Source organism: Trachemys scripta, chromosome 2 (genome assembly GCF_013100865.1).
Source record: "Trachemys scripta elegans isolate TJP31775 chromosome 2, CAS_Tse_1.0, whole genome shotgun sequence".
In the NCBI taxonomy this organism is placed as follows: Eukaryota; Metazoa; Chordata; order Testudines; family Emydidae; genus Trachemys; species Trachemys scripta.
This window is the reverse complement of record NC_048299.1, coordinates 208,944,723-208,968,564: the sequence shown is the minus strand read 5'-3', so window position 1 is coordinate 208,968,564 and position 23,842 is coordinate 208,944,723. Positions and strand designations below refer to the sequence as shown.

At 43.2% G+C, this 23,842-nt stretch overlaps 1 protein-coding gene and 1 non-coding gene across 4 annotated transcripts in view; one reads left to right on the top strand and one right to left on the bottom strand.

Annotated features, from left to right (window-relative positions):
* The window catches only part of GAREM1 (GRB2 associated regulator of MAPK1 subtype 1), a 130,008-nt gene extending 107,059 nt beyond the window's left edge, over positions 1–22,949 (top strand). For 2 of the 3 annotated variants that reach the window (XM_034762840.1, XM_034762842.1), the window contains 3 exons: positions 437–1,615; positions 11,739–11,905; positions 21,574–22,949. In XM_034762840.1, coding sequence (XP_034618731.1) covers positions 437–1,615; positions 11,739–11,905; positions 21,574–22,486 — 2,259 coding nt within the window. In that variant the 3' untranslated portion in view covers positions 22,487–22,949. The remainder of the gene's footprint in view (positions 1–436; positions 1,616–11,738; positions 11,906–21,573) is intronic. The other variant, XM_034762841.1, reaches the window with a different exon arrangement.
* TRNAK-UUU lies at positions 20,409–20,481 on the bottom strand. The gene has a single exon. It is a non-coding gene; the product is annotated as a tRNA-Lys (tRNA).
* Positions 22,950–23,842: the final 893 nt, after the last annotated feature.

Here is a 23,842-nt window from a genome sequence, read left to right as displayed (position 1 = left end):
CATAAAGCAGCAAACAGGAGAGAGAATGGATGCCAAAAAACTAGGGATACTAATATCTCCCAAATATACTTTACTGCTTTTGGATGGCTGCTATTTAAAAGTGAAGAATATTTTATTTGTCCTTCACTAAAAACTAGTCTTTTATAGTCATACTCTTTTTAGCAACTATGTCGGTTCCAGATGACTCTACTTTTTTCTCAAGCAAAACCATAGTAATGTGTGGTGTATATTAGAAATTTTACTTGTACAGATTTTCATGATAAAATTCTTGTTTGACTCTATTAAAGTTATTAAAATAAATTATTTTACAGTTTCTTTCGAGATGTAATCTCCCATCCTACTATCCAATCCCACCTAAATAGACTTCGTATAAATTCAGGTGCTGTCTTCACTGTGCAGGGAGAAATATTTTTATTTGTTTATATTTGTATTGCAGGTAGCTTCGGGTGAATGCAATGAAGACACAGAGGTTTATAATATCACCCTCAGCACTGGGGATGAACTCACTTTAATGGGACAAGCGGAAATCCTTTATGCAAAAACGTCCAAGGAAAAATCACGACTCAACACCATCTTCAAGAAAATTGGGAAACTTAATTCCATCAGCAAGCTAGGCAGAGGCAAAATGCCGTGTCTCATCTGCATGAACCATAGGACCAATGAGAGCATTAGCCTTCCTTTCCAGTGCAAGGGCAGATTTAGCACACGCAGTCCACTGGAGCTACAGATGCAAGAGGGTGAGCATACAATTCGCAATATAGTAGAAAAAACAAGGTTGCCTGTTAATGTAACTGTGCCAAGCCCCACACCAAGAAACCCTTATGACCTGCATTTTATCCGCGAAGGGCATAGATACAAGTTTGTCAACATTCAAACCAAGACTGTGGTGGTTTGTTGTGTGCTGCGTGGTAACAAAGTTATTCCAATGCATTTTCCCTTGCACTTGACTCTTCCAAAGTTTAGCCTCCCAGAAAGTCTTGTGAAGGGGGAGCTGTGGCACGAAACCTTGGTCCAGCACTGGTTTAATATCTGCCAGGAACAGTTTGACATAGATGAATATTCCCGAGCAGTGCGAGATGTGAAAACTGACTGGAATGAAGATTGTAAGAGCCCTAAGAAAAGTCGATGCACTGGGCACAATCATGTGCCCAATTCTCTCAGCTATGCCCGGGATGAACTAACGCAGTCCTTTCACCGGCTCTCAGTTTGCGTTTATGGAAACAACTTGCATGGAAATAGTGAAGTGAACCTTCATGGGTGCAGAGATTTGTGTAGCGAGTGGGCCCTGTTTTCTCATGATGCTCTTCAGTACCAGGACTCTGGTGATAGTAGCAGTGACTACCTTTTTCCTGAAGTTAGTGAAGAATCAATGTTTCTACCTGGAAAACCAGAACTCCCTTATGAAGAACTGTGGCTGGACCAAGAATCTGGGAAGCCCAACGATCAGCCTCTTATTCGCTCACTAAGTGAAAAAACCAAATGTGATAATTACAGAAGTTCTTTCCGGTCAAAGGGCGGTACTGCATCTCTTCCTATACCTGGAACTCTAGCAGCAGCAACAAAATCTTCAGATGTTTCCCTACCTCCACCTCCGGTGCCTCCCAAATCAGAAGCTGTAAGTCAGTGTTACTTATTTTTATTTATTTATTTATTTTTAATTGAGTGTGCACTTGGGGAATCATTAGGGCAAGACCCAGTCTTGAGATGGGGAAAGGAGAAATGTATATTGTAATCTAATCCTTGCCACGTGAAAATCATAACATGGGATTGATTTTAAAACAAATATCACAACTAACATTTAATCCCTACACTTTGGGATGTATATTGCCTTGGTTACTGCTCTTACAAATGAGGATTCGCAGATCCTAAATGAGCCCTTCACTTTTCCAATTATACCTCCCCTTCAATGCCTCACATTTTGCTCAAGCTTTTTGTTGTTGAAGTATATTGGACGTGAACCCATTCAGAATACCTTCACGTCACCCTCGATTCAACTACAGAGATTGCTGCACAGTGATACTTCAGTATTTTCAATGTGTATCTTGAGTTAATAGTTTGTCACAGTGAACAATTCACTTAAATTTGAAAATGATCATAGATTCCTTTCTCCTCCATTATAAACCTGACTGTATTTTGGAGTATACTTAAACCATCCTCCTCAACCCCAGCCTTTACCAAACCAAAACCAATCTTATCCCTGGGTAAATTCCCCCTCTGCCCCTTAGGAAAGTCTGAGGCAAACTGGACAAGGTATTTGTGAGACAGAAGAGTTCAAAAGTCAAGGAGTCCTTTGCTTTTGAGACATTTTTCCTAACTTGATTTGGTCAAAAGTCACATTTCTAAAATAGCTGGCCTAGAAATTCCAAATTTTGCAGTAATAGATTGGTCTTGGTGAAGACAGGTGCCTTGAGCTAATGCTGGATTTTTTAGGGAGAAAGTGTTGATTATTAAAAGAAGCTTACATTTAAAGTTGGAACCCTGCAGAGTTCTTAGCTCATAAGCCTTGATTATTACTTTTTTACACAGCTTGTTTTTTCTCTGGCAGGGTTCATAATACAAACTCTGTAGTAGTTATTCCGCCTCCTAATACTACCCTGGAATTTGTTTAAAGATACCTCTGCCCCTGGACCTCACACTTAGGGGCTCCCTCAATCTCCTTAAATAGGCTTGGGTGGAGATTATAACCTTGCATGGGTTGCTGTTACTGAGACTTTCTTAAACATTTTTAAAATCAAAGAAACTCTTAGCCAAAAGGGGCTGATTAGGAATTATTACAAAGTTTGTACCTATCCTGGGTGATTCCTGACCGTCTTTCAAGTTTAACTAATGAAGACAATTTTACAGAGTCTAAACACCTTCATAAAACCAAAAAGAACCGAACCCTCTCCCTCTCAACCCCCTCCCAACTATTATTAACCCTTTGCACATACACATCTGTAAATATACTTATCCACTTGCACATAGTGGTGATACGTTATCAACTGTGGGGGCAATGACAGTGCTGGAGAAGTACACATACAGAACTGGAGACCCAGGATGAGGCCCTCCTGAAAATCCGTACCCATTCCACAAGCTGGAACTGCAGCATTATGTAACCCGTAAACAGAACTCCAAGAGCTGTGCTAACAAACAGTTGGAGATGCACAATTACAATGTTTTGACAATGCTATGTGTAATGTCAAAACAAGTGGTCATGTTAACTTCAGCTGCATTCCAAATGGAAGACAAATGAGCTTTCTGGAAAGAACAGAAGTCCATGGGAGCAGGGTAGATTGGGACTTCACTTTCTTATTGAACAGTATACAATTACTCTCAACTTGGTAGTTTATAATGCTAAATAAAAGCACATGAAATACAGAAACCTTAATTCAATATTGTTCTGGGTTAGTATGACTGAGTTCGGTGAATAGATATTTCCATGAACGATGCCTTTTAAAGTCATCTTGAAAGTATGTCTTGGTGGTGTGTGTTACTTATCAAGGCGTGCGTAATATTTGGCTGAGCAACTTCAGCAATTTTAGTATATTTCTTGCCATGAAATGGAACCAATTTCTGCTAAAGTTATTAATATACATTTTCAGACAGAGTTGGGTGTTTATCTGATGTATGGAATGAATCAGAATCAGTTTTGTGCCTTCCTGGAACAGCTCTAGAAAGAACATCAGTCACCTACTGACTTCATCAGTGGGCTAGGTGAAAAGATGTTTGTTCGGTTTCCATGTGAAGTATTTATAGAGCAAGTAGAACTCAGTAGCTGCTAGTGAACATATGGTTTTGTCATCACTCCCTTAAAATGATATTTCATAGTATGTCTCCATCAAACTTGGCTAATGCTTGTACTTCTGCATACAAAACATTTAAAATATACATTAAAAAGGGGGGGGGGGAATGGTTTGTGGGACACTTAACTATTTTAGAAGTTTGATCTTTTTTTCTCATCTACAAAATTATCAAAAGATTTTAATCCTATGTGAAAACAATACAATGTATTCTGTAAATATTGTATTAGAAAAATTTTAATAGTGAAAATAAATAGGAAGTCAAGTCACTCCTAAAAGACTTAATGCTGGGTGGATTCGCTGGTGTGTTTATTTTTTTAAGCATGTGCAGCATGGGGTATACTGGAAGAGTCAAGTTCATGTAAACAAAAAACATTGAAAAAATATATTTAGGAAAAGCTGAGGTTTTAAGTGGAGAACCCTGTTTATTTGATTTTTAGCCATGAATTTTTTCTGCTTTTAAAACTGTAGGCGAGATGTATTCTGTATCATGGACACATTTTTCAGAAGCTCCTATGTCACTTAGCTGCTTCTGAAAATTTTACCCCACATGGTTACAATGGCAGAAGGCTGTGACTCTGGCAGACCAAGTGCCAAGGCCCTAGGTCTCACCTGAACAATGACACACACATAGCTGGAACCATCTGGTTCACCCGTGCCTTAGTAGTGTAAAAATAGGTATTAGAATTAAAGAATGTGTTTAGACTTTATGGAATGCTTGTAAGTCACTGCATGCATTAATTTCACTTATAATTTCTGTATCCAATGTTATAAGTAATATCACAGCAAAATGATCAAGTATTATTACTTTATCAACTACAATTGGTTAATAACATAATAAAAGCATCCTTATTCAGGAATCGTCAATGGACTCCAAAATGTCTACAGCATGGGACCTGGAGTGTAGAGGGTGGAGGATCTGAAATAGTGATTCCCAAAGACTCTTCAAGCTATTTTGTCTAATCCTGGCAAAGCAAACATATGCAACTAACTAATTTGACCAGGTCTGTTGACCAATAGCTAAAAGATCATCCATTTTTAGAAATGAAAGAATAAAAAACGGTTACCTACCTCTAACTGTTGTTCTTCTAGATATGATGCAGACATGTACCCCAGGCACTGGAACTGGAGAACTTTTGCCTCGCAGTGCCCGTAGGGGCAACTGCGCTCACGCTCTGAGGCCTTAGTCCCTTCCTTGGTCATATAAAGGTGCCACTGTTCTGACCCCTTCAGTTCCTTCACACCAAATGTTAGAAGTTCAGACTCTGATGCAGAGGGGATGGCGGGTGGTGTGGAATGCACATCTGCATCGTGTCTTGAACAGCAGCAGTTACTGGTGGCTAACCATTTCTTCTTCTTCGAGTAGATACAGCCACATATTTTATGTAGGTGACTTGAAAGCAGTATTTGCAGGAGGTGTCTATTTTAGGAAGGACTACAGTGTTGCCTTCCCAAAGTTTGCATCTGATCTGGACACAATGCTGTAATGACACAATGGTTTGCAGAATTATGCTCAAAGGATCAACTGGCTTCCCTGCAAATGTCCAATATAGGAGTATCATTTAGATATGCCATTGACGTCGCCTGAGCTCTTGTGGAATGAGCTCATACCGTTTGTGGACTACTTCATATCTGTTGTGATATAGGAAGTTATCCCACCTGGAGATTGACTGTGGAGAGACTGCTTCATTTGGTCCTCATATAAAACAAACAGACGCAGTGAAGAACAGAAAGGTTTAGTTCTGTCCAGATAAAATACTAGACATTGCCTGACTTACAAAATGTGGAGACGGTGCTCCTCTTGCCTTGAATGCATCTTGAGAGAGAACACTGGTAAATATATAACTTGGTTCAAATGAAACTGGGAAACTACCTTAGATAAAAACTTAAGGTGCAGCCAGAGGGTCACTTTATCTTTGGAAAATCAATGTAAGGAGGCTCTGCCATCAAAGCCTGCAACTCGCACACTCTCCTGGCAGATATTATCACCACAAGGAAGGCCATTTGCTGACATAGAAGGGAGAAAGAAGTTGCCAAAGGCTTGAATGCAGGTCCCATAAGAGCTGCTAAAACAGTTTTAAGGTCCCACAAAGTAACCAGCTCTGTAACCGATGAGTGGAGATGAATGACTCCTTTCAAGAACCTCACTCCCATGGGGTTTGAAAGCACCCACTTCCCATGGATAAGTGGATGAAATTCCAAAATTGCTGCCAGGTAGACTTTCAGTGAACTCAGCATGAGGCCAGAAGATTGAAGGTGTATCAGATACTCCAAGATGTCCTGGATACAAGCCCGTGTTGGTTGCACTCCCCCAGCTATCGCCCATACTGTGAACTGCTTCTACTTGGCCACATAGGCTGCCCTGGTGGAGGGCTTCCTACTGTTAAGCAAAACTTGCCAGGTCCTCTCTTCCTCATCTAACCATGCAGCATCCACACTGTGAGATGCAGGGATGTTGGGAGCAAAACCTGACCGTGATGCAAATCAGGAGGTCAGGGTGAAGAGGAAGGAATACGGGAGGCCAGATCAGTAGCGTGAAAAGATCAGAAAACCAACGTTCTCTCGGCCACGTTGGAGCAATAAGCATGACACAGTCCATGATCGGAAGAGGGGAAAAGGCATACAAGAGTGCTGTTTCCCAGCTCAAGTGAAAAGCATTGGCCAAGGAGGCTAGACTGAGACCCGCAACAGCTGGCATTTCTTGTTTTTGCTCGTAGCACACAGGTTGATTGTCAGGATGCCCCAAACTGCAAAGATGGACCACAGGATGCTGGGCTGAAGAAAGGAGAAATTCCTGCCGAGGTGATCCAGCAGGTGATTGTAGATCCTGTGCAAGTGATCAGCCATGAGGGAAAGGTTCCCCTGATGCAAAACTGCCAGAACCTGATTGCCTCCTGACAAAGCATGTTGGAGTGTGCTTCCCCTGCCTGTTCACATAATACATTGCGGTGATATTGTTGGTGAGTATGAGAACTGCTAAAGCCTTGATGTGATTTTGAACGGTCTGAAAAGCTTTGTAGATGGCATGAAGCTCCAGGACACTGATCGGTAGAGAAGCTTCCTGTTCCGACCACAGACCTTCAACCTTCTGTGACTCCAGATGCACTGCCCAACCTATTAAGGAGACATCAATGACAATAGTTCTGGTCGGTGGCGACTGAGCAGAGGGCTTGCCCTGGCACACGTTGTCCTGAACCATCCAGCCCTGTAAGAAATTCAGGATTGGCAGAGGAAGATAGACCGGTCTATACAGGGGATGATGGTGCAGACGATAGAGCGACTTCAGCCACGTTTGAAGAGGAAAAAGGTGTAGCTTGGCATATTGGATTACCTGTGTGCATGCAGCCATATGACCTAACAACCTCGGGCACACCCAGTCTGTGCTTGAGTATCTCTGTCCCAACATACAGCAAATCTCCTGAATTGTTCAATTGTCAGCAACGCACTTGAATTTGTAGAGCGGAATTTGTAAGCGGTCTTGTTGTGGTTTCTGACCACATATAGGGACATCTCCTCAGGGCTGAAATATATACTCCCAAAGCACGCAGAGTCGTTCTGGAGTCTTTAAACAATTGCATGGTTTCCTTGTTCTTTTCTGAAAACCAAACCCATCCATCAAATGGTAAACCCTCAATGGTCTGTTGCACATTGGATGCAACGCCTGAGTTCTGTAGCCATAAGACCCTCTTGATGGTTGCAGCCGATGCCATAATCCTGGCCAAGGCATCCACTGTGGTGGCCAAAACTTCATTGCAGGCAATCCTGGACAAAGCCTGCTGAAATGAATGCTCTGAATTCTTCCCTGGAGGCTTCTGGAAACTTGTCCATGAACTTAGACATGACCATGAATTGACAAAGTCATGTTTGGAGAGCAATGCTTGTTGGTTTGTGGTGCACATCTGCAAGGAAGAGACAGTATAAATCTTTCTCCCCATCAAGTTTCTCCTCTTGGACTCTGTCTTTGGTTGTAGATGTATACCTTTCCAGCTGAGCCCTGTCGTTTGCTGCAGTCTCCACCTGAGAGTAAGGGGCCCGGTGGGAATAGAAACCATCAAACTCTTGTGTGGGAATGAATATCATTTCTCCAAATGCTTTGCTGTAGAGGAAAAAAAGTAGGAGTCTATCAGAAGGCCTTTTCAGGCTCCAGGGCAGCCTTATCTATTCAGACGGCTACTCTCCCTGGAGCTGATGCTTGGAGAATATCCAGGAACTTATGCATATTCTCCTGGAGGAATTCTGACTGGATACCCAATGTAGCAGCCATGCGCTTCAGGAGGTCCTGATATACCTTGAAGTCCTCAGGCACCAAGGGAGAGGAAGATTCCAGCATGATACAAGGAGGCAGTTTGTGTCAACAAGGGATCCTGTTTTATTCCACAGGATCTGGACAGAAGAGTCCCGTAGGAGCACAGGGAACAGACTGGTGATCTTGCTCTGAAACTGGTCAAAGAGCAGGACCTCAGGGACCAAGGAGCGTCCCACGGATTCCAAGGAGGCCACAGGACACACAGATAAGGCATTGGTGGCCAGTAGGTCCTGGTCCAGAGCCTCTGTCCTGACTGCAGGACAGATGCCGATCACCCATGGATCACTATCAGTGCTGAGATCTTTGGCGAGGAAGGGGAGGATGTCCCCAGTCTGGATCATGAAGAATCCCAAAGGTTCTGCGGTGACAGTGGGGGGAGCCAGACCTGACCGAACAAACTGTTACCCGCACAAAATTCTGTTTTATTTTTATATATATATATATACACACACACACAAACTCTCTCTCTCTCTCTCTCCCCAGTTCCTAGGGCTCAGGCGTAACCCTGTCAATTTAAGTACCCACACTTACTCAATTCCTAGGGCTCAGGGCGTAATTTTCTGTGGGTTTGCAGGACCTTTTTCCAGTGGAAGAGCTTTACACAGTAATATTCTTATCCTCTATTTACTGACAAATTGCCAAGCAGAATACACATGCTAAGCCTATGCTGTGCTCACCAATGCTGGCGAACTTTCCCTGTTGGCTAGGCAAGGTCAGTTTCATCTGGATTCTGGTCACGGTCATGCAGAGGATTTTGAACCGCTCTGATCTTAGGCTGTGTCTTGGAGGTGAGTTCTTCCAGGTCTTTCCTTCTTACTATTCTTCTGTTTCTTCTCTGCTGGTCTCCTTCTTGGAATCCAGTTTATATAGTGAAAATTGAGTCCTGCTTAGCTATACCATAACCAATTATTTTACTAAAATTTTACTAACCAATCCTAACAACGTTCTCTACCCAATTATACCTCACCAACATACTCAATTTACACCTAGCAAAATTATGTAACAGACAGAAACAATCAAAAAACCATACAGAGATCATACAGACAAACAATAGGGAAATGGGGACCACAACTATTCATAAGTGATTTCTTGCCAGACAGAATGCTATCAAACTAAGTTTTCTTTAACTATCTTAAGATGCGTTTCTTTATCTGGTGATGGTGGGTGCTATTAGGACAGGGTCTCCGTCTTAACAGCCTGATATTACATTGTTTTAATGTAATTGAGATGGAATGTGAGGATGTGACTTCCTGTATCCTGTGACCTTATCCTGAATTAAACACAGGATGACAAGGTGATAGGTAGTAAGTGTAATTAATTGTGCCAATATCTCTTACTCTTTCAAGTAAAAAAAAAATCATAACTCCTTGCTTGCTCCATGCATACAATGAGCTGCCCTGAACGGTCTCTCTCTGACCCTAAGGGCATGTTGCAGAGCACGCCATATTCCTTTGCTTAGTCTGGCTTTGTTTTTTTAAGTCCCTAGGCATTCTTGGGGGGCACAGCACTAAAATGGTTAAAGAATTTTATGCCTGAATTCAATAACAAACATAAGTAAAATTGATTCCAGTCTTTTAGCGAGAGAGCAAATAGGAGCCCTTAGAGCCAGATTTATTTCAGCATTTTGTGCTGTTGGGCATTTCCTGTAATTTTAACTTGCTCTGGTTTGAGAAAGGAATGTACTGAAATGTCCCTGTCCCTGATTTCCTTTTTAACATAAGTATTAAAGGGGTTATTGCAATTGGGGAAGCATTGAAGTAAATTGCAAAAGTTTCCACATTTATTTTTTTTAAATAAATTAGATCACTTTAAAGGCTAATTGCATGCTGCAGTGTTGCCAAGCTGTTAGTTCTGCAGCTATACAATTTCCACCTAAAGTGAGAATTTCCTTTGCTCCATTACGTATTTAGCATAAGGCTGGATGCAGTATATGAAGGGCCTGATTGTTACCTGTGGTGGGGATCATTACAAATATGTATGAGTAACTTTTACTCTGAATAAATTTATTCGGTGCAACTAGTCATGTGAGTAAAATTACTCTCCTTCAAAAGGGTTTGAGTCAGGTCCTTGGCCTCTTGGTCCATTCTATGAGGAAAGTTCCTGTGGGTTCTTCTAACTAGATGTGGGCACAAACTGAAACTTTGATAAAGGAAGAATAATTACAATAATGCACCAGTAGTCAAGTATTATGAAAACTGCTCTGATTATGACAATTGGGCCAGTGCCTTGACTATAGCTGTGATATAAGTGTAAGTTGAAAACATGGTGGGAGATGGAAATCCAACCTAACAGAATGAGTTTGTATTTTAGCAGGTTCCTTTGCCCTCATACTTCAACCCATTCGTGTTGCATATGTTGCTGGCGGTCTTGCTCGCTGAATTTCTCTCTCTCTTTTCTCCTCCCTCTTCCCCCCAAACACTGGAGTATATCTAACTCCCTTTTTGAGCTTGGAGGCTTGAGTCCATTTTTACTTTACACTACAACAGAAGGAAAAATAATTAAGACCATTTGCTAATTTACATGTAATGTGGTGTAATGGGTCACTATTAGAGGTTACACTTATTCTTTCAGTGCTTGGCTTCTAAAGTACATCTGGATTTCTGCAGAGCTAAAATCAAGAACTCACTGTCAGACCTAACCTATAATATACTTGTAAAGATGTGTATTGTTGTGATAAACCTAAACCTTCTTTCAGCAGAATTAATGAAGACTGAGAACAAGAGTGTATTAAGTTCAGTTGCCTTGTCAATTCCCCTGGGCTTCTATGGCAGATCTGGTAGTAGAAGTAGAAATAGACTTCCTAAATTGTAGGTCAGCCTAACTGAAGGTGTTTGTACTTTAGTGGTCAAGGATGGCAGGGAAGGCAGGACTGGTTACAATGCGCCCTCTGCTGGCTGGCACAAAGAACTTACACATTTTCCATCAAAACCACTAGAGCAAGAATGCAAGACAGCAGCAAAAAGTGAAAATGGCAACCAGAATAAAAAGTCAGATATCCCAACTAGTCTGTTTCAGTTCTGCAGTGCTACTGCATCTGCTCTGGAGTGTTATCAAATGTATCCTGTGGTACATATGGCATACATTAGCAGAAGTGTATCTGAGTGATAGAAGGTGGGAACTAGCTCAACGTGTGGTGGCTTTTTCAGTACTAATTCTAAACTATGTCATGAAGCATTGAAACCTATTTAGATAGTGTCACTTCCTATCTTAAGCGGGATCACTACAACTAACTAAACTGCATTAGCAAACAGATTTTTTCAAATGGCTCATTCCCCTACAGTACCTGAAATGGTCAGTGTAACCTTCTACACCGCTTAAAGTTTCCTTTAAACAATTCCAATCTTCATTCTTTTGAATGAACAGATGTAAAACTAGTGAAATAAAAGTACATAAAAACATGCACTAGTAACTTTACTTTGCCAGTAATAAGACCTCCTGGTTGCAAACTTTTTGTAAGCTTTTGTCTCCTCTAGCGGGTACTTAAGACAGACATATATTTGGCGATAAAGTATTGTTTACCACTAGCATTTTCTTCTCCTTTCTTTTTATTATTTCCTTCCAAGGTAGAAACCTGAACTGACAGGTTCCATCTGGTGGAGACTGTTGTTACTTGGGTTCTCAAGCTATTTGCTAAATGTTTTTTTCTAACATAGGTAAGAGAGGAATGCAGGCTCCTCAACGCTCCACCTGTTCCACCACGAAGTTCAAAGCCCTCGTCCACCAGTCCTTCCATTCCTCCTCGCACAATCAAACCAGCACGGCAACAGACTCGTTCTCCTAGCCCTACGCTGTCTTACTATTCTTCAGGATTGCACAACATGTATGTATTTGAGCTATGAAATCCTAATATTTCCCTCTATAGGGAAATACTGTTTGTCTGTGAATTTTTACATTTTTTAACTATTCTGAAACTAGCCCGATCAATGTTTTTTTTTAAAGTTTTCTGTTAACATATGATGCATGTTGGTGTCACTGCTTCCTGTTAGGGGTTAACTTGGTGAAGTAGCTCTTTTTTAAAATACTCAAGGCAAAGCAAACTCACATAAGCAATTAATTTAATTATACATGAAAAGTATTACTTAATACTTGCATATATTACCATAGGTGTGCAGAGTACAAGATAGAAAATCTATCCTAAATTTCAAGGGAAATCATATACAATTCTGTATAACACTTAATTTAAAACAATCTATGAAGAGAATGTTAACACCGGGGGGTAAACATGCAAGCCCAAAAATACTTAGCTTGTATGTGCCACCTTAACTCTTTGCAAAATCTTATTAAATATCCTAGCAACATTTTTGTCATCATCCATGCTTTGTACATTGCTCTTAAACATTTGTATTAAAGTTATATTTATTTAGATGCAGGTATCAAGTATCGGGGGTAGCCATGTTAGTCTGTATCTACAAAAACAACAAGGAGTCCAGTGACACCTTAAAGACTAACCGATTTATTTGGGCATAAGCTTTCATGGGTTAAAAAACCCACTTCAGAAGGGTTTGACAATAAACCCAATTCAGAAGTGGGTTTTTTACCCACGAAAGCTTATACCCAAATAAATCTGTTAGTCTTTAAGGTGCCACCGGACTCCTTAGAGGCAGGTAGTAAACTATGAAGCTAATTTATGTTGGAATTACCATGCTAACTCAAACCAGTGGGGCGGTCCTACCATGTAGTAGGGAAGCGTGTAGTAGGCAGATTATGGAATCGCCTGCCTATTGGGAAAGCTGGTTTCCTAGACTTGCCTTGTAAGAGGTCAGCATATGCCTTGAAGCATGAAGGTTTATGTACCTGTTCAACGTAACTGAATGTTCTCACTGTTCATATAAACGTCTAGTGATCTCTTCCTAAGCCCTACTAGATCCCTGCCTCCTTTAAGTCCTGTGGCACTGAGTTCCAGTAGGGTTGTTTCTGGCGAATGGGAGGGGGTGTCAATAAACATCTTCGAAAGTATTTCCTTGTATTGATCGTTATTGTTTACATTTTTTAAAAAGATGTCATTAAATAGTTCCTTGTTCTTGTATTGTGGCAGAAGATAAACAGGAACAACCAATTTATTTTCTCTGTCCTGTTCATTTTGTACACCACTATAATGTCCTCCCTTACCAATTACCCTCGTAAACTAGACAGGCCTCAAGTTGGATTCTCTAGTCTGCCAAGGCCACTTTGCGCAGCCTAAGTGGCACCAAATGCCCATAAAGTAGTAGGATATGAACAATGGAGAATGACCTTCATGTGCAAGGATGCTCTTTTCTGTCATAAACCTGCCACATACACTAGCTGCCTCCCCCTTATGCGTAGTACACAGAGAAGGGTGGTGGAGGGTGTCGGAGGCAGAATAGGGAGAGGGAGGAGATGCACTGGGGAGGAGCTCCGCTATGTCTGATCCTCCACTGGTGTAAGTTAGGGCTGCCCCTATGCAGCTATAACGTGTCCTGGGGTGGCATGGTTCTGAATCAGTGAGCACAGCTGGCTCTCTGCAGTCCCTCTCTGCACTCTGTCTTAGCACACAGTGTCATTATAGAATACCATAGTATTTGCACTGTTTTCCATCTCATTCCTTATACAGACTAACTTTTCTTTTTTCTTTTTGACCACTGCTGCACACTGAGCAGAGGTTTCCATTGAACTGTCACACAGAGATGCCCATGTATCTTTCCTGAGTTATCCATTGTTGGGTTGTTGAGCTTTGTCTACACAGAATTCCCCTGCCTGTGTATACATACTCGTGCTAGCTCTCATCAAGCTGAGACCAGTGGGTATGTACTTGGCCATGCCTCGGCTGCCACTACCCTTGCTACCGCGGCTACGTTGCTATTTATGTTTGCACTAGCTCGATGAGAGTTAGGGCGAGTCTGTACATGAGCAGGGGAATCACACCCCTAGCTTGCAGTGTAGAGATAGCCTAAGGGCATGGCTACACTTGCAGATGTAGAGCGCTGTGAGTTAAACCAGCCCTCGGAGACCACAGAAGGGAAAGTGCTGTCAGTGTGTGTTCACACTGACAGCTGCAAGCGCACTGGCGTGGCCACATTTGCAGCACTTGCTCTGGCATTGGGAGCGGTGCATTATGGGCAGCTATCCCACAGAGCACCTCTTCCCATTCTGGCACTGTGGCTTGTGGGAAGGGGGAGGGAAGCTGCGGGACATTCTGGGTTCTGTCCCACTGCCCCATGATGCATCGCTTCGCATCCCAGCAATCCCTGTGCTTCCGTCCACATTTGGCGCCATCTTTCAACGTTTTTTGTACTGCGCGCTCTGTCTTCCCTTTCGATCTGTGGGAATGGATCCCGAACTGCTGAGGAATATGCTGATGGGTCTCGCCAGCACGTCACGAATTGCAGTCGAGTTACTCCTTAAGCTACAAACTGACAGTGAGGAGTCTGAGGATGATGTCGACTTGCATAACGCATATGACACGAGATTGCTTGTGGCATTCACAGACATGCTCACCACCATGGAACGCCACTTTTGGGCTTGGGAAACAAGCACTGAGCGGTGGGATCACATCGTCATGCAAGTCTGGGATGATGAGCAGTGGCTGCAGAACTTTCAGATGAGAAAAGCCACTTTAATGGGACTGTGTGATGAGTTCGCCCTCACCCTGCAGCGCAAGGCCACAAGATTGAGAGCTGCCCTGCCGGTGGAGAAGCAGGTGGCTATTGCAATCTGGAAGCTGACAACTCCAGACAGCTACTGATCGGTCACTAACCAGTTTGGAGTTTGAAAGTTGACCTGTTGGAATCGTGTTGATGCAAGTTTGCAGAGCCATTAATCGCATCCTGCTCAGAAGAACCCTGACTCTGGGTAACGTGCATGACATTGTGGATGGCTTTGCACAAATGGGTTTCCCTAACTGCAAAGGGGCGATAGATGGGACGCATATTCCAATTCTGGCACCAGCCCACCTAGCCTCCAAGTACGTTAATCAGAAGGGGTATTTCGTTATGGTTCTCCAGGCGCTTGTGGATCACCATGGGCATTTCATTGACATTAATGCAAGCTGGTCTGGAAAAGTGCATGACGCATGCATCTTTCAGAATACAGGCCTGTTCAGGAAGCTGCAAGCCGGGACTTTCTTCCCAGACCAGAAGATCACCGTAGGGGAAGTCGAAATGTCTGTTGTAATCCTTGGAGACCCTGCTTACCCTTTAATACCGTGGCTCATGAAACCCTACACAATCCTTTAATGCAATAAAAAAGAATGTTTTCAAACCCAAAAAATTCATTTATTTAAAAGAAATTTCATTTATTGAAAAGAAACACAACTGCTTGGGAAACGGAAAGGGCATGACACATCTGCTGTGTGGAACAAGGGAGGGCGGTGGAGAACGGGACAATCAAAGATTTGTGTATGTCCTGTTATCATACTCAGCTTCCTGTCTGGAGTGCCGTGCAATGAATGCTGCACTTCAGGCCGGCTAAAATGCATGGTGATGAGGGTTGAGTGCAGTGGGTAAGGGTCGTAGTTTGCAGGGCTGGGTGGTGAAGCTACAGGTGTTGGAGGCAGCTGGTGGCGATAAGAACCCAGATGTGGGGGAAAGTGGGTTGGCGGTGACATGGGGCCACGAGAGAGTTTTGAGACAAGGGCTGTGGGGTGGGGGGTGCAGAAGTGCTCCGCCTGCATTGCTACGAACGCTTGTATTGAGTCTGCTTGATACTCCATTATGCTTAGCAGCCACTCCGTGCTTTGATGCCGGCGATCTGCATTCTGCTGGCGGACCCTCCTTTCACTCTCCCGCCACTCCTGCACTTTTTGATTTTCATTAAGGGACTGTTGCGTGACTTCATGCAGCATGTCTTCTTTGCTTTTTCTCGGCCGCTTCCTGATTCTTTGGAGTCTTTCGGATGTTGATAACAAGGACGGCTGGGATTTCAAGGTTGCATCTGTAAAGCTAAAATGCAACACTTAACAGAGGCAGCATTGTTCATGCCAGACAGAGCAATGACTTGGCTGTACTTAAAGACAAGCACAGTGTACACACAATAGCAGAAATTGCCCGTCCCAAAGCAAACGCACATAACCCACAGGAGCCCCAAAATGGTGAGTAAGCATGGGGGCAAGGGGGACTGATTGTTTCACTGCCGTACTGTCCTGTGGAGTTTTTTCCCTCGGGAGAACCAACAGCTGCAGGGGCCCCTATACTGAACACTGTCCCCACATTTTCCACAGGAGTTAGTCCTGGAAGATATCTCTCTGCTGAGGGTGATCTGGGAAGCAAGGGAAGGGCTTCTACTACAATGCAGCTTCTGCCCTGGCCCATATGCAGCTTGCCTGTGTGCAGCAATGGTCCCCCCACCCCTCACGGCACAGTGGTGCAGACATGTTAGCCTTACTGGGACAAGGAGCACAGTAGCTCTGCCAAGGAACCTGCGCAAGTGGATTGCCCAGCTTCTGCATGAGACCTTTGAGGAGATCACTGAGGCGGATTACCACAATGTGAGAGGGCACATCAATGCCCTATTCCGCATCTAGGCATGCATGCAGCCCTAACCCTCCTTGCCCCAAGAGCCCACACCAAACAACTTCCTTCCCAAAATAAAAGCTGCTTACCGGGCACCTCCTCTGGTGTTTGTCCTTCCCCAAGCACCTTCTGCTGCGACTGGCTACCTTCCTCCTGGCTTGAAAACGGCTCCTGGCTGCATGCATCTAGGGATGCTGGGCTGTCTCCCTCCTCCTCAGCACCCTCGCTCCCGCTTTCCTCCTCCTCCTCCTGCCTTGTTGAACTGGGCTCTGAAGTGTCCATGGTGGTCTTCGGAGTGGAGGTGGGGTCACCCCCCCAAGTATCGTGTCCAGCTCTTTGTAGAAACGCCAGGTCGTGGGGGAAGCACCGGAGCAGCTGTTTGTCTCGCTTGGTTTGCAATAGACATTCCAAAGTTCCTTCACTTTAACCCAACATTGCACCACATCCCGGTCATGGCCGCTGTCCATCATGCAGGGCCGGCTCTAGCTTTTTTGCTGCCCCAAGCAGCAAAAAAAAGCGCCACCCCCCCCCAGCCGAGCGCCACACCGCCCCCCCACCAAGCGCCGCTGGAACCCCCCCCCCAGAGCGGCCGAGCGCCGGAGCCCGCCCCCGCCGAGCGCCGCCGGAACCCCCTTCCAGCGCCGCACCCGCGCCACCCCCTCGCCGAGCCCCGCGCAACCGGAACCCGCCCCCCCAGCACCGCGCTGCCGGAGTGCCCCCCCGCGGAATGCCACACTCCCCCCGCCGCTCCTTACCAGGTGCCGCTCCAAGCTTGTGCTTGGGTGCCTGGTGCCTGGAGCCGGCCCTGCCATCATGGCCCTTGATATGTGCCTGAAGGTATCGTAATTCCTACGGCTGGAACGCAGCTTCCTCTCCCCAAACACTGATGAGGTCTAGCACCTCACCATTGCTCGATACTGGGGATTGCCTGGCGCGTGGAGGCATGGTCACCTAGAAAGATTGTTTCTCGTGGAGGTGGATGGCGAGGAGCGCTCCAGCCGCGGAGTCTGGGCGCTCTACATGCCTTGCCGGTGTGGACGCGTCATGAGTTAGGGCACCTGGGGCTGCTTTAATGCGCTCTACCTTGCAAGTGTAGCCAAGCCCTAAGTTAAATATAGGCATGGCAGAATTCAATTTTTATTTTTTTATAATTTCAGCAGATAATACTGATTATTTTTAAGCATTTTTTTTTCAGTTTTAATCCACTTCAATTTTCACAGTTGAAGGAAATTATTAGGGGGAGGAGTGTCACACAATAATTCATAGATTCATAGATTCTAGGACTGGAAGGGACCTCGAGAGGTCATTGAGTCCAGTCCCTTTATTCAATGACAGTAGATGGTAGATGACAGTAGAATGCACAGAGGTAGAGGTTTATAACTAAGTACCTACGTCATTCGCAATATTGTGGAAATTGCAATTCCTGAAATATTAGGCTTCTACCACCATTTTAATTTATTTATCTTACTTTGCACAGACCACAACTTTGTGTACATTTTGAGTGTGCAGTTAGTACTGCACTAACATTCAATGCCTGTAAAATGTAAAAAGCTGAAGTGACTGGACTCGATTTCTACAGCAATTGTGTTAAGACTTTTAGTCTTCACTCTTTTTGAATGAATGAATGTAATATAGTTGCAGCAAAATGTCAGGTTCTCAAAAAAAAAAAAAATTAGCAGGCATAACATAGTACTGGAATGTTGTATCGTTCCAGCAAATTTTTCTTAAATTTTCTTGGCTTTTCCAAATTACAGCTATTAATAAAGGTCCGTTATCACTTTTCCACTATTTTCCATGTCTTCTCTACAATTCAGCCATGATTGAAGATCATCCCACAATTCAAGTAGGGCCTTATTTATAACCATTAAAACACAAATTGTCAACATTACATGTCAAAATATATAAAGTAAATATGCTTAAATAAACCTCTAAGTTCTCAAATATCAAAATTGATGGATAGTTAAAGAAAAATGCTTATTATTGATGGAAATATTTTTTCGTGTGTATGTGTGTGTATGGTAAAATGGACATTTACTCACATTTTCTGATTAAAAACCCAGTCCTTCCAGGCCTAGTTAAGTGTATGAAAAATTCAAATGACTTTTTCCACCACTGAGCTTTTGTCTCTGCTATACATGTAGGTATTTTGTAAATAATTCTGTTCATTTTAACTTTTCCAGTTTCCCTACTACTGAAGGAAGGTTTACTGGTCTGTCACTCCTAGGATTACCCCAAGTACTTTTAAAAAAAAAAAAAAAAAAAAAAAGCTAAAACATTTACTACTCTCCTGTCTTCTATCATATACCTGTTTTTAATAGGAGATTACAAAGTTTAGTAGCCAACTTTACTCCTTAATTCTTAAATCCCTCCAGCACTCTTGGATATAAATTATCTGATCCTGAGCTTAATTTACTAATTAGGACTATCCTTCCTAAAGTGCCCTTGAAAAGAAGAGGCAGTTGGCTTCATAGCTAACTTACTTGCAAATTTAAATGGGTTATACGTAGCAGCAAACTTTTATTATTGCTATTGTTTTACTTGATCTGTATTATGTTGTATAAGTATGGTTGGTTGTGTACTTCTCACAGAAGTGACTTTCATGGATCCTGTCCAGTGCTTAATTTGTTATGAAAGAGGTGCCGGGGCTCAAGCAATTAGGTGACAGGACTCAAGCAATTGTTTTTCTTTCATAACTGACATGGCAAGCACTGAGGTGCTGGTGCTATGAACTGCCAAGCCTAGAGGTGCCAGAGCTCATCTCTGGCAAGCCGTGGCATAAATTAAGCACTGATCCTGTCTGACAGAGCATTGTAGTAATTTTAGATTTTAAACCTTTCAAGGCTTGGATTATTTGCCCAGTACAATGGGATTCCTGTTCTGATTGAGGCCATTAGTAAATAGCAATATTTACTGTTAGTAATAAAATACAGTAGTAGAAGATGCTACATATGTATGTAAGGTTGTAGAAGTGCTTCGATACCACGGTGCTTGGTATAAGAAGCTAGATTGGAGTTCATGGGGGAATGGATGATATTTGAGAAATAGTATGTAGTTTCTTTTGAGTCTTCTGGTGCTCCCTCCTTTCACTTGAGCTGGAAGAATCAGGCCAACAGTCTTTCTAATGATATTCTTGGGTACTTCAGCATCTCTCATTCAGGCTCGTGCCAAGAAGTGCAGATGTGCACAAAAATTAACAATGTTAATAATAAACGTAGGTAAGCCTTTTTCAAATGTTAAAAGCTCTTCTGGCTTGGTTCTTACTTTCTGCACTACCCATCTTATGGCTAATGTAGCGCCCAGCTTTAAAAAAAGGAAGGAGGAGGATCTGGGGAACTACAGGCCAGTCAGCCTCACCTCAGTCCCTGGAAAAATCATGGAGCAGGTCCTCAAGGAATCAATTCTGAAGCATTTAGAGGAGAGGAAAGTGATCAGGAACAGTCAGCATGGATTCACCAACGGCAAGTCATGCCTGACTAACCTAATTGTCTTCTATGACAAGATAACTGGCTCTGTGGATGAGGGGAAAGCAGTGGATGTGTTATTCCTTTACTTTAGCAAAGCTTTTGATACAGTCTTCCACAGTATTCTTGCCAGCAAGTTAAAGTAGTATGGGCTGGATGAGTGGACAGAAAGCTGGCTAGATTGTCGGGCTCAACAGAATATCAGGGTTGGAAGGGACCTCAGGAGATCATCTAGTCACCCCTCTGCGCAAAGCAGGATCAATCCCCAGACCCCTAAATGGCCCCCTCGAGGATTGAACTCACAATCCTGGGTTTAGCGGGCCAATGCTCAAACCACTGAGCTATCCCTCCCCCCAGAGATGGATTCTGAAGTTTTTGGGGGACAAGTACCCTCTGCCTGACCAGGAACTTGAACCCTGGACCCTCAGATTAAAAGTCTGATGCTCTACCAACTGAGCTAGCCAAGCTCCATGTCTAGTTGGCAGCCGGTATCGAGTGGAGTGCCCCAAGGGTCGGTCCTGGGGCCGGTTTTGTTCAATGATCTGAAGGATGGTGTGGACTGCACCCTCAGCAAGTTTGCAGATGGCACTAAACTGGGAGGAGTGGTAGATACGCTGGCGGGTAGGGATAGGATACAGAGGGACTTAGACAAATTAGAGGATTGGGCCAAAAGAAATCTGATGCGGTTCAACAAGGACAAGTGCAGAATCCTGCACTTAGGACGGAAGAATCCCATGCACTGCTACAGACTAGGAACCGAATGGCTAGGCAGCAGTTCTGCAGAAAAGGACCTAGGGGTTACAGTGGACGAGAAGCTGGATATGAGTCAACAGTGTGCCCTTGTTGCCAAGAAGGCTAACGGCATTTTGGGCTGTATAAGTAGGGGCATTGCCAGCAGATCAAGGGACGTGATCATTCCCCTCTATTCAACATTAGTGAGGCCTCATCTGGAGTACTGTGTCCAGTTTTGGGCCCCACACTACAAGAAGGATGTGGAAAAATTGGAAAGAGTCCAGCGGAGGGCAACAAAAATGATTAGGGGGCCGGAGCACATGACTTATGAGGAGAGGCTGAGGGAACTGGGATTGTTTAGTCTCCAGAAGAGAAGAATGAGGGGGGATTTGATAGCTGCTTTCAACTACCTGAAAGGGGGTTCCAAAGAGGATGGATCTAGACTGTTCTAAGTGGTACCTGATGACAGAACAAGGAGTAAATGTCTCAAGTTGCAGTGGGGGAGGTTTAGGTTGGATATTAGGAAAAACATTTTCACTAGGAGGATGGTGAAGCACTGGAATGGGTTACCTAGGGAGGTGGTGGACTCTCCTTCCTTAGAGGTTTTTAAGGTCTGGCATGACAAAGCTCTGGCTGGGATGATTTAGTTGGGGATTGGTCCTGCTTTTATCAGGGGGTTGGGCTAGATGACTTCCCGAGGTCCCTTCCAACCCTGTTATTCTATGATTCTATATTCTATGATCTCCTGATTTATATGGTTAAATATCAACATTGCTTAAACACTAACAATTCTTTATATTAACTATCTTTTTGCTTTGTTTTTTAAGCAGCATCACAGAAGGTGACACGACAAATCCACCTGAGAGTGCCCCTGTTTCTTGCTACCCTTGCAACATGATGCAAACTGAATCAAAAGAGTCTGACAGCAAAATGCCTTTTGGAAGCCCCTCAGCTGAAGCTCTGCCTTCTAGGTTGTCCTGGCCAAACCATTTTTCTGGAGCTGCCGAAGGCTTAAACAGGAACGATTTTCTGCTTGATCCAAGCAGGAGTTATAGTTATCCAAGACAGAAGACTCCAGGCACACCAAAGAGAAACTGTCCAGCCTCTTTTACTTTCGACTTTGATGGGTGTGAACTCCCTGCTGGGTACATGCAGTTGGCCACAACAGAGTTCAGCAACACCATCTCCAGTTGTCCAAAGTCAGCAAGCTACTCTTTAGAATGCACTGATGAGAAAAATCTGGCAGTCAGCAATGCAAAGCAGAGTCATTCGTGCCCTGCCTTACCTCCTCGTGTGCCAAAATCAAACGATGAGAAGCCAGTTCTAGACACTTGTCCTCTGCCTCTGAAAATAGATGGTGCAGAGGAAGAATCTCAGACTGGTTCACCAGACCTCTCAGAAGATCAATATCCTGTTAAAAAGGGCATGCAGAACGTTTTCCCTGTTTCTTACCCATTTTCGTCTCCCCTTCACCTTCAGTTAGCACCAAGGTCTTGTGGCGATGGCTCTCCCTGGCTACCACCTACAGACCTTTCTGGGCTCTCAATAGAGGAAGTATCTAAATCTCTGAGGTTTATTGGTTTATCAGAAGATGTCATATCATTCTTTGTTACAGAGAAGATTGATGGCAATTTACTCGTTCAGCTTACAGAAGAGATCCTTTCTGAGGACTTTAAGCTAAGCAAATTGCAGGTTAAGAAAATACTGCAGTTCATTAATGGCTGGCGGCCGAAGATGTAGTTCAGTGATTCTGACTGGTGTTTAATTAAACTGTGTGAGAGACGTGCTAGAAATGCTGGGGCTAGTACGTCGTTTCCTGTTTTTGCACTAAAAGCCCTTTCTGTAAATAATAGTGGAAGAAATTCTTACTATGCAGATAAAGTTTTAGAGTGGTGAACAGATTTTTATATGTCAATAAAAATGTAGAGAACCCATAGAGGTGTGCCTTGTGCATCACTGAACATTCAGCAGCTGCTAAAAACTGGACGTTAAGGGAATTAATTTTTACTCATGTAGTCTGTCAAGACATAGTATTTATTACTGAACAATTAATATGAAAGACCACACACAATTCCAGTTTACAGTTTTGTGTTAACAGCAAAAAATGCATTTCTTCTGAGGTTATTTCTGTTCGGATTATTGGCAACATGTCATGACTTAGTTTTTCCTTTTCTACTGTTAATAAAGGATATGATCAAATCTATAAAATACCATTTTTAACACTGTATCTGAACTTTTTAAAGAGTTTTAAAACATCTTTTGACATGCCACTAAAACAGTATATTTTGCAGGATAATTTTATCAAAATATCTTCATGACTACTTAGATAAATTTGCCATGTTACTGCTTCTGAGTAAAACACTTATATATGAAATAAATAAATAAAGCTTAGTGTTCCTGAAAATAAAGAGCCTGCTTATCTGGTTGACCATGGGGGAAAAATGTTTGCTACTCTAAACCATTCTGTTCTTGCCGTAAACCACTGAAGAGTTCATGATCCGTAGATTTCAAAAGGTGCTTAGTTATCAAGTGAGTCACTTGAGTCAAGTGAGTCTGACCACCAGGTCATGCTGATTTCTCATGGGAAAGGCAGCTTACTTCACCAAATCGGTTCACATGTTTCTTTGGCAGATCCCTAAGTGGCACGTGGCAAGTTGAGCCTTTTGTTAATTCACCCATTCCATGTCCCCATCACAAGGAGAAAGAAACCCAATCTGATTAATCTTACTGTTCTGGTGAGCTCTATGAACCCATCTGGACGCTCTGCAATGAGATTTATGCAGGCAGATAGTTGCACTTGTACAGAGTCCCCTTGAACTAAATCATTGCTGAGGTACAAAAGCACACTAACTCTCTGTAACAGTGCAGACATTGAAATGTAGAGAGAGGATTAAATATGCTAGGTGAGAGTCTGTGTTGTCTCTCTAAGGCCTTGTCTACACTAATGCTGTAAGTCGATGCAAGATACACTAGTTAAATTACGTACGTTACATAACTTACATCAAGTATCAGGGGGTAGCCGTGTTAGTCTGTATCTACAAAAACAACAAGGAGTCTGGTGGCACCTTAAAGACTAACAGATTTATTTGGGCATAA